At 32.4% G+C, this 10,953-nt stretch overlaps 1 protein-coding gene across 1 annotated transcript; it reads left to right on the top strand.

The window, feature by feature from the left end:
- Nucleotides 1–2,522: 2,522 nt before the first annotated feature.
- On the top strand, nt 2,523–9,142 carry LOC134251586 (acetylcholine receptor subunit beta-like). Its single transcript, XM_062733986.1, has 6 exons — nt 2,523–2,638; nt 7,223–7,404; nt 7,523–7,567; nt 7,689–7,801; nt 8,024–8,556; nt 8,661–9,142. The coding sequence occupies exons 1-6, from the start codon at nt 2,602–2,604 to the stop codon at nt 9,029–9,031; spliced, it is 1,281 nt and encodes a 426-aa protein (XP_062589970.1). The 5' UTR covers nt 2,523–2,601; the 3' UTR covers nt 9,032–9,142.
- Nucleotides 9,143–10,953: the final 1,811 nt, after the last annotated feature.

The following is a 10,953-nucleotide window of genomic DNA, read 5'->3' as shown; positions in this document are numbered from 1 at the left end:
CCTAGCGCTTGGAAATAATTAGTTGTTACCTGTTTTCATCAACTTGGGTCAGTTACGGTCATTTTTTAACTTTTTAACGTTAGATGTGTTTTATTTCTTCTTTAGATATTTTGACCTTCCGATACTCAGCACTACTTTTCAACATTCAATTTTATATTGAACCCCTTTCCAGAATCTTGATCAAGCCAAAGTTTAGAATATTATATGTTATATTGAAGCCCCTTCCCCAATCTTGATCAAGCCAAAATTTGATATATCGAATGTTATATTAAATCCTTTCCCTAATCTTGATCCAAAATTTGGAATATTAGAAAATCATTAGAAAAAATTCAAAAACATCTGTTTATCTTCACTCATTTTCATTAGGTTTAATTTTGTTTTTAGAAAATGCTAAATAACACCATTTTAGCTCAAACAAAACGTTGTAATGTTAATCCTAAATAAACAAAACTTATAGTTAATTCTCTTTCAAACATTTTCTAAATAATTTCCCCATGCCGAAATAACAGAGTCACGAAGTAAAATTGTTTAGAACAAAATCAATAAACGTGAGATGATGTTACAACATTTCAATGCAATATCTAATCAAAACAGGTAACCTTTAGGGGAAAACAAAATTACAGGCTGAAATATTCAGCAAGGGAGCTCGCGAGTTTAAAGTGCATTAAAGAATCATATTTCTGTCTTTGTGAATAGAGCCATTTGTAAATTGTATTGTTATAAAAAAAAACTTCAAATATTTTGACCCTGTAAAAAGATAATGATCTCGGTGCTTACAATCGTCACATGAGGTTTTAATATTTGCATTTCTCTTACTATTGTTATCTTGAGAATAAAACATTGCTCTAAATGGGCTTTTATTGAAACCTATCGTTTTACTAAGATGGAATATGTTTAATAGTTTTATATCTTTCCCATGCATAGCAATACACTATGCTACAATAAAGGGGCGAAGTTGATCCTTGCGTCGCGTGTTCGAATTCCGTTGCGGGATGTGGCGATCGCTTCTTGGGATGAGACTGTTTACTTAGTCACCAGAGGTCCCGTGTCACAGAATAGATGTTATAAAGAACCCACATTGCTTAAGTGTTCAGTATAAGTACAAAACTGTATCAACTTACGTTTACGCATGGTTTTTAACAACACATGGCTAGGACTTTCCAGATCGTTAATCTAAATTCATTTAGCTTGTTTCTTTCCAGTTAAATTTAATCCGTAATTTGAATTCATTTTATTCTGCATAATATTGAAGTAAAAGTCTACTCAAGTTCCTGAAGTTAAAAATTTCCAAATGGAAACTAAAATGGTAAATTTGGGATTTTATGTATGGAAGGATATGGAGATAACGAACAGTATTCAATCTCAAAGTCCATAAAACAATACAAAATAAGAGCAGAACAAAACACGGACCCCCGAAACATCAGAGGTTGGATCAGGTGCCATGGAGGAGTGAGCATCCCCTGCTGACCGGTCACACCCGCCGTGTGCTCCTTGTCATGATCAGGAAATAACGGAAAAAATCCGTCGTCAATTCATTGTATAAATAATGGACTAACAATTGGTATGAAAAACGTCAGTCAGCATTTGACTCAATGATAAATTGTATTTGCTGACAAGGTCATTATATCGACCATAGAACTTACGAAAGGATGACTTTAAACGAGACTGCTGATATTCTTGTTTCATCAACTTGCTTGTCAAAAATTTACCTCGTTTCAGAAATTGTTCATAGTAGAGCATGCTCCTGCGTATCGAATCAACTGATATATATATATATATATATATATATATATATATATATATATATATATATATATATATATATATATATATATATATATATATTTATATCAGTTGATTCGATACGCAAGAGCTCCGTATACAGGTGAAGAAGGTATATTGCTGCATAAGTAAGGGAAGTTGACGATAGAAAAGTTAAAGTCATCACGTTTATCATATAGTTTGCTTGTTAGATTACCATTAGCGTCTTTTTCAAGTAAAATATCAGAAACAGAAATGTCAGACTCTGTGGTATCTTTTACTCCGCTGTCAACTACATGTGCACGTTTCAAAGTTTGGGTTAGTCAAGGTGTCATACCGGTATGTTGATTGCAGTTTCATAACAGTGTATTTCCCATTTCTTCCGTAAAATTAATATCACTTTATAAGCATCTCTTGATTCGCAAACATTAAACCTTCCCCCTTTCCTTAAACATCTAATAATCTATTTAGTACATGTATAATTTTATACATAATGATTTTGCATGACATTTTCAAATCCTCTTGCAAATACCCGATATAGTGTTAAGCTTGTATTATCTTTACTAAGAAAAATATGTTTATCGGAAATCTTTGTTGTTCAGAATACGAAACAATACGAAATCAATTTTGTTGATGGAAATTCAAGGAATACATTTCTGCTTGTCAATATAACCATTAAGCTGCTGAACAGATTCAACAAAACATTTATCTGTTGCATCCGGATACGTGTGTTTCCATTTTAATATTCGTTCTAGAAATAGTACTTAAATATTTTGGACTTTTACAAAGGCTTTTTTCTATTTTCAGGATTCCTGATCTAAGGAACCAAACTTTTAAAAAATGAGAACCTTAATATTAATTTTAATCGCAAAACTACGTGAGTATACTTAATTGTTGAATTTCATGTGGTAAAAATCATTTTCAAATTTATTTTCAATATAAAAAAAAAAGAATTGGCAGAATTTTTAATATTTTATGTTTGTTTCATATTTTCTGGTAACCTAAAATTTAGGGGAAAAAAATACTCATAAGTTTTTTCACACACTATTAAACAATTGTTAAATGTCTATTTCTAGCTTTGTAAAATGATTTGCCTTTTTTAGCTGCTTTAGCTCATTACAATTTACATTATTCTATCCTTTCAATTTGTTTCGTCTACACTGGCTTCAATTTCAACTTAATTATTTTTAATTCGTTTGAAATGGTGTTTTTATATGTCTTCACACATGATTGGCAATATAATTAAATTTAAAAACCATTTAGAACAAGATTTATTCTTTGGCTGCATTTCATTTCCGGAATTTTGGGTAATTATCAACTTTTCATTTCCGACATTATTTTAGTTTTCATTTCCGACATTTATTTGTTTTCATTTCCGACATTTTTCAAATACATAGTACATGTAGTACCTATAGTAATAGATTTGATAACTTTACTTATGAAAAATTGAAAGGAATAAAATTCTAAATAAATCAGTGAAATCCAATTTTGTAAATCTATCAGTGACTTGGACATAAGTATGGTGCTGTCACTGGCATTAAATGTGGTGAAAAAATTTTATGCTCATTGAACTCTTTTACCTAGACTTTGTGCTACATGTATGCATTTATACATAGATGGTTTAATTTTTTTTTTCTTATATTAATATTTTTATAAAAATACTTTTAAAATTCCATTTTCTTTTACTTCGAAAACATTGAATTGCTGCACAGGTGAATTCCGGAAATGAAAAAAAAATTATGTCGGAAATGAAAACAAAAAATGTCGGAAATGAAATTAAAAAAAATGTCGGAAATGCTATGCATATTTCCGGAAATGAAATGCAGCGTATTCTTTTTGGTCATAGTTTTTAAAATAAATTATAAACCTTGTCAGTGTTTTAAAAAATAGTTTCAGAATTTATAAACTTGATGATTTGAAGATAGTATATTAGCCAGTGTAATCTCACAGTAATCAGAAAATGTTGGAAAAGGCACATGATTTAGAGAATACAATCTTTAATCTTAATGTTTATACATACATTTATTAATTAGTTTCATAGTGTATATTGTGTACCCATGAAATATCGCTTATTAATAACAGAGTAGATGGATGTTACTAATTAAATTAAAAGATAAGTATCATTAAGAGTAAGACGCTTGTCATTCACGTCAAAATTGAGTAGTATCTCAAACGGCCTACCTTGTTTTCTTGACGCAATGTTTGTTTATCAATCTAAAAGTAGCGACGGCGTCACGTGATGGATTTATTTTAAAATAGCCATTTCTCTCCTAGCATGATTGTAAAAAATTATAATTTGATAACTTTTTAACGCGTTTAATTTTAATGGTGTAATTTATAATATTTTCGTAACTTTTCTTGGTAAAAAATATATATATATATATATATATATATATATATATATATATATATATATATATATATATATATATATATAAATTTTCAATCGTATTTAATCTGGCGCAAGTTATAGTGTGTATACTTTTAAAAAAGAAAGTACGTTATGCACCAAAATCCGCCTAGTCCCAAAATCTGGTGATAATATTTATATAGTGTGTCTTGGATACCCCTGTTATAATCAATTTATTTTTTAAAAATATCTCGAACAGTTTTCCCTACAAAACTCACTAAATATGCAATGTTTTCTTAAGAAAAATAACACTGACGACGTCATGACGTCATGGCGTTATCAAATTCCAACGTAATGATTTCGTTACAGCGTAACAATAAAAAAAAGAAACTCGTAAATTTACTTACTTGTCATTGGTCATTTGCAAAATCACTTTGTAAAAAAATTTTGATTGTACACATAAGTACTCTTGAAGTTGATATTAAACAAATGTTTGAGTTTCTGATTGACAATATTTATGTGGTTTTGGGAGACTAGGTCTTCCAAAATCCTTTACTAATTGCGCCCTGTTATTAGCAGACCTATTTTTATATTCACTTGAAGAAGAATTTGTTCAAAAGCTTTTACGTGAAAAGAAGAAAACACTTGTTGTGGCCTTAAGACTTTTAAAATTAATCGAGATTAGGATATATCGACAAGGTATTGTCAATTAACAAATATCATTTCCATTCTTTTGTCGACACCATATATCCAATGAGATTGAAATAAAATATACCAAAGAGCCAAACACATCCGTTTCATATTTGGATCTTTTACTAGAAAAAGACGTTAATGGTTATCTAACAACAAAGCTTTTAAATAAACGTGATGACTTTAACTATTCAATCGTCAACTTCCCTTAGTTATGCAGCAATATAATATACCTTTGTCTCCTGTATATGGAGTTTATTTCTGTCAGTTGATTCGAAATGGAAGAGCATGTTCTATGTATGAACAATTTCTAAAACGAGTTTTGACACACAATTTCATGAAGCAAGAATATCCGCAGTGTCTTTAAAAGTCATCATTTCGTAAGTTCTATGGTCGATACAATGACCAAATGTCAGCGAATACAATTTATCATTATGTCAAAGGCTGACCGACTTCTTTCATACTGATTGTTAGGACATTATTTGCACACTAAATTGTTCACGGATTTTTTTCCCATCATTTCCCGATCATATCAAGGAGTGCACAGTGGGTGTTAACGGTGGCCAGGGGATGCTTACTCCAGCATGGCACCTGATCCCTCCTCTGATGTTTTGGAGGCCTGTGTTTGCTCTGCTATTTTGTAATATTATACTTTCATGTAAATTAGTTGAAACTGATTGGTGGAGAAACATTTGTTAAAAAACACTATTACCCGCTGAATTATGAAGCCACGCCCTCCAGCGTAGCAATAGTCAACATTGCTTGACGACGGGTGATATTCAAAAAAATAGCGACTGCGCAGAATTTATGCGCGCACTGTTCACTGTTATATGTAATTATATAAAAACATTCAGTATAATATGATAAATATTGCATGTATTTGAGTGTAACATTGAAAATTTTAACCCCTGGAAAACCATTGTTAACCTCGGCTGCGCCTCGGTTGACAATAGTTTTCTTGGGGTGAAAATTTTCAATGTTACACACTACATGCTATATTTATATAATGTTTAATGGACTTTTGAGCTTGAATACTGTTCGATATCTCCACATATTTCAGGCAGTACTTCCCTGACCAAAAAATTGTTTGAAATATGTCATGAAATATAAATAAGTAAACGACGTATATGAGTGGTTTTTTTTCTAAAAATTAAATGTTTGAATACATGTGAGAAATTTGAATTTAAAAATTAGTCATTGTTTTTTGATTTGCATTAAACTGCACAAAACCAACAAATAATGTGAAATAATGTCAATTGCCATAAAAAAGAACATCCTAATTTTCTGTGAATCATCATTTTCTTTCCAATAATGGAGACTGGGATTTCGTTAAAAATGTAGTAGGTATTCAGTAATCGGAGAAAGTTTTAGTCCAATCCCCTTGTATGTATTAATTACAACAAAATATGTTCAAATCGATCGGAGTGTCCTTTCTGACATATTTTATTTTATCAAATATACTCTGACACAGGACTTCATGTAAAGTACAAAGGCAGAACATACTTTTAGATATCTTACTTTTATGCATTTGAATAGATGATTATCATACATCAAGGCAATGGGGGAAAAACAAATGATTGATTTTTTTTCAAATTTACTTTTAGCTCTATTTTTCTTAGCCTATAAATTTTCATTTAAAAGAGATATTGACTTTTTAATGGTGCTATTTCAAAGGACTTAGATATAATGGGCATAATTGCGTGGTACAAAAAATCATTTCAATTTTCCGCCAATAAAATTTGCGTCTCGATCATTGATAGTAAAACATGCAAATGCACGGCACGTGTGTCTAAATCCAGTGTGGTCAAGAAAAAAAATTGCTGCGGTCAAGCACCCTTTATAAGCAGTTAACACTTGTCTTTTTAATCAATAAAAGGATTAGGCTATACTTAAGATATATAAAATTATAATAGACATCTAACTAATTCAAATGTGCTTAAAATACAAACACACTCAATGGGTGGTTAGACCGGGTAAATACGTCAACTCATTCGGTGAAATCCGTTATGTAGCAATGTTCTATAATCATCATTATTTTAAGGCAAGAAATCACGTGGATAAGAACAACACGTTCATTGCTCTTCTTTGACCTCCCCAATATGCCAAAGGATAATCCAAGCTTACATAACTATGATTTTCAAGACTAAATTCTCAATTAATCCTACATATCCGTTTTAGAAAGGCATGAATTGCAAAGATTTTGGTTTATCAGCCAAGTATTCCACTCTTTGCAAAAGTGAAAAGATGCCATTATTCTGGATTTTTATTATTTTGCCTTTTGGTAAGAACATAAAAAGCATTGTTCTCATTTAATTCCATCAATGTTTTGTTTACTAAGAAAACACGTTGATAATCAGAAATAACTTAGTTTGATCATAATTTCATATGATACAGTTAGTAATTTTTAGGTTTACTTTATAGTGAGCCATGGTGTGACCCCCGTGGTGTCACTTCTCACCCTCCCCTCAGTAAATAACCTGTACACAGCTGACAGAGAAGACTCGCTGAGGTCTGAGCTTTTTAAATCCTACCAGAAGAATTCCAGGCCCGTCCCACTGGTCGACGTACGATGTAACATGAAGCTTCTATCTATCAAGGACCTGGTTTGTACCTAGCTACAGAAAAAAATGTAGCTTTAGTTTTATTGTGGGGTTCAAGTTAAATTAATTAATAATTAAAGCAGCTTTTAAAATGTCATGCAAGATATTTTTGTCTCCACAGGACACCAGAGAGCAAACAATGTCCTCTGTGGCCTATTTTACTTTTGTAAGTATAAGCACTGCTTCTGGTAGCAATGAAATATAGTAAAAAAAGTTAACAATTACTGAGTGGACAACTTTATTAACGTGCAATCGACCCCCTGTTTGTGACTTTTGCTTTTTTCCAGATTTGGAATGATACGCGTTTAGATTGGAGTGGCAATTCAATGTATTCTGATATTGAGTCTATATACAGCACTGAGACTGCAGTTTTCACGCCTCCAATAGTTGTTGAAAATTCGTAAGTTATTACGTTTGGTTTATTGAAAAGTTTTAATATTTTTCTGACTAAATGGACAAAAATTTGAAAATATATGTCAGTCCTTTTCTCACAACATCAAGGATTTCAATTTTTTGCAAATTATATCTACTAGTAGGCCTAACTCAAGAAACAAGAAAAATCCATTATAGGTCTTTTTTATACATGTACTAAAGATACTTTTGCATGCTGATCCTTTTTCAGAGTCATGAATTTAGGAGTGATAAGTGATACAACATTACCCATAAAGATAGTTCAAACTGGGGAGACCACGTGGTCACCAGGTGACATCTACGTCACGTCATGTGACATTGATACCACTTATTATCCGTTTGACGAACAGACATGTGTCATAACTATAACAACACGAGGCTACACAGCCAACCAGATAACTCTTTCATTTGATCAAGTTCCAATTATTCGCTCGGCATATCAAGACAATGGCGAATGGGCTTTTGTTAAAAGTTCTACGAGTACATCTCTTTCTTACAGAGGCAATGAAGTCTATTCTCAACTAAACTTCAATTTTACTCTGAAACGTCGAACAACATTTCATTTATTGAACACTATCCTTCCTATGTTTTTACTTGCCTCCATGGTATGCTTCGTGTTCAAATTGCCGGTAGATTCAGGAGATAAACTCGGATACAGCTTGACGGTTTTGTTGGCGATTGCTGTATACCTCACTTTGGTAGCTGATAATATTCCAACAACATCTACCTACACATCGTATCTATGTAAGTTCATAAGCTCAAGTTTTCCTTCAAACACAAACAGTATTTCCAAGCGATATTGTAATGTTAACATTGATATGTCAAAATTTGGTGTCTTGTCTTTTCAGCTGTGTACTTGAATGTGATGTTGGGTATTGCGGTAGCTTCGGCCCTGCTGACAATTTTCGTCATAAACATCCACTTCACACCTGAGGAGGAAGAGATCTCGGAGTTTGTTCAGAGCCTTGCTAAATTCGGCTCACAACTGGTTTGCTGGAAACACCCGTGTTGTCGCACAACCGACAAATCTACAGTGGATGTCCTTCCCTATACGGACAAGATTGATTTAGAGAGCGTTGCTGCAAACAACAATTACGAGTTTACATGGCCAGAGATTGCGAAGATACTGGATGCTTTCTTTTTCCGACTGTATATCGTGTTAATGGTTATAATGACTACTGCATTTGCTGTAGTAATGGCGATGCCTAGTTGGAATTAGCGTTTTAATCCACTTGCTACGTCTGGAGAAAAATTGGTGGAGTGTATTAATTATGATTAACAGATACATAAAAACAGAGACATTAAAAATGAATTACTGGTTCGCCGACAAAAAAAACATTAAACCAGAAGTCTCTGACAAAACTGAAGCTCTTCTTTTTGTTAAATAAATAAAACCAGAACTCTCTTACCAGACTGTATCTCTATTGGTTTTTATATAATTAACAAAGGTAAAACTTAGATTTGAATCTATGGCAACAGCAAATTAAAGAAATGATTCTTATAAAAAATAACTTTCTGGGTAAATTTTAATTGCACTTTGACAAAAAATGTATGAAAACTAGATGTAGTATTTTAAAAGTTTTTTCACAAATTAACAATTTCTATTTTTAGAAACCGTGACATCATTCAAGGAAATCAAAAACTGATAAATAAATTTATGTATCTTAATGCAGTCTTCTAGTTTGCAAAGTTTTATTGAATCCAGACTAAACTGTAGCCACAGTAGGGAGAGTAGCGCTTTGAAAGTATTTCATAGCAATTCTATATCAAGTAACCAGCATCGTTCAAGGAATGAAATATATAACGAACAGGGCTTAAGCTAAAAAGTCTAATAAACAATACAAAATAATACAGAGCAAACACAGTCCTCCAACATTAGAGGTTGGATCAGGTGCCATGGAGGAGTGAGCATCCCGCACCGACCGGCCACATCCGCCGTGTGCTCCTTGTCATGATCGGAAAATAATGGGAAAATCCGCCGACAATTCGGTGTATAAATAATGGCATAACAATAAAAACAATAAAAAAAGTCAGTCAGTATTTGACTTAATGATAAATTGTATTTGCGGAACAAGGGCATTATATCGACCATAGAACGTTCGAAATGATGACTTTGAACGAGACTGCTGATAGTCTTGTTTCATCAACTTGATTGTCAATAATTAAGCTCGATTGATAACTTGTTCATACGTAGAGCATGCTCTTGTGTATCGAATCAACTGAGAGATATAAACCTCGTATGCATTTGATAAAGGTTTATTGCTGCATAAGTAAGGGAAGAACTTGACGATGGAAAAGTTAGTCATCACGTTCATCATAAAGCTTGGTTGTTAGATTTTCATTAACGTCTTTTTCAAATAAAATATCCAATACATATATGAAACAAATGTGTCAGGCTCTAAGTACCAGACACCGATATAAAGAAATGATGTATCTTAGTGTAATCTTTTTTGCCAAGCTATATTGAAATCAATCTAAAACTGTAGAAGGAGTACCGTTTTGAAAGTATTTCACAGAAATTTCTGTATTGAGATGGAAGAGTTGCCAAATTTTGCAAAAATTTCATTTTTTTTTTTTTTTGGTAACAACAGCAATACTGTTCAAATAAATGAGAAATTTGTATTTCAGTGTAGTCTACTTGTATATTTTTAGTTTTATTGAATTTGGACTAATACTGTAGGAACAGCAGTATTTTGAATTTGTTTTAGATATACATGTAGTCACAGGTAGTACTAGTACTTATGGACAAATCCAACCTCCTCGATATTTACTCCTGGGTTTGTTGGGCATTTTATTTTTCACAAATTATATTGATTATAGATTTAGATTTCGTGACCAAACACGTACCGCTGCGATGAGAATGTTGAGTCTTAAGATTTTTTAAGTTACTAATTTTACAATTTGTTGTTTACCTTTTCCCCCAAAAAAATATTGCAGCTGTGGTTTTACTTTATGTTGACTCCGTAACGAGAGGGAAACCAACTCTGAAAAAGAAAGAGGGGGAAATTTGGTTCTGATGCGAGATTTTTTCCGGGGGGGGGGGAATCCTATTCAAGAGTACTATTTCCTGGGGGGGCTAGCTATGGGGAAAATCCTACTCTACAACCGGTATCCATGCCCCGCAGTGGAATTCAAAACCCA

Source organism: Saccostrea cucullata, unplaced genomic scaffold (assembly GCF_032062105.1).
Source record: "Saccostrea cucullata isolate Sc308-1 unplaced genomic scaffold, CSIRO_AGI_Scuc_v1 ctg37, whole genome shotgun sequence".
NCBI lineage: Eukaryota > Metazoa > Mollusca > Bivalvia > Ostreida > Ostreidae > Saccostrea > Saccostrea cuccullata.
Note: the sequence above shows the minus strand (reverse complement) of the source record. Positions and strands in the feature narration are given on the sequence as shown.

Bases quoted from the DNA above. Each gene is read 5' to 3' on its own strand.
- LOC134251586 (XM_062733986.1), top strand. From the start codon at position 2,602: ATGAGAACCTTAATATTAATTTTAATCGCAAAACTAC. The intron at 7,568-7,688 runs GTAAGTATAAGC...GCTTTTTTCCAG, and splicing joins CTGTGGCCTATTTTACTTTT to ATTTGGAATGATACGCGTTT. The intron at 8,557-8,660 runs GTAAGTTCATAA...TTGTCTTTTCAG, and splicing joins TACCTACACATCGTATCTAT to CTGTGTACTTGAATGTGATG.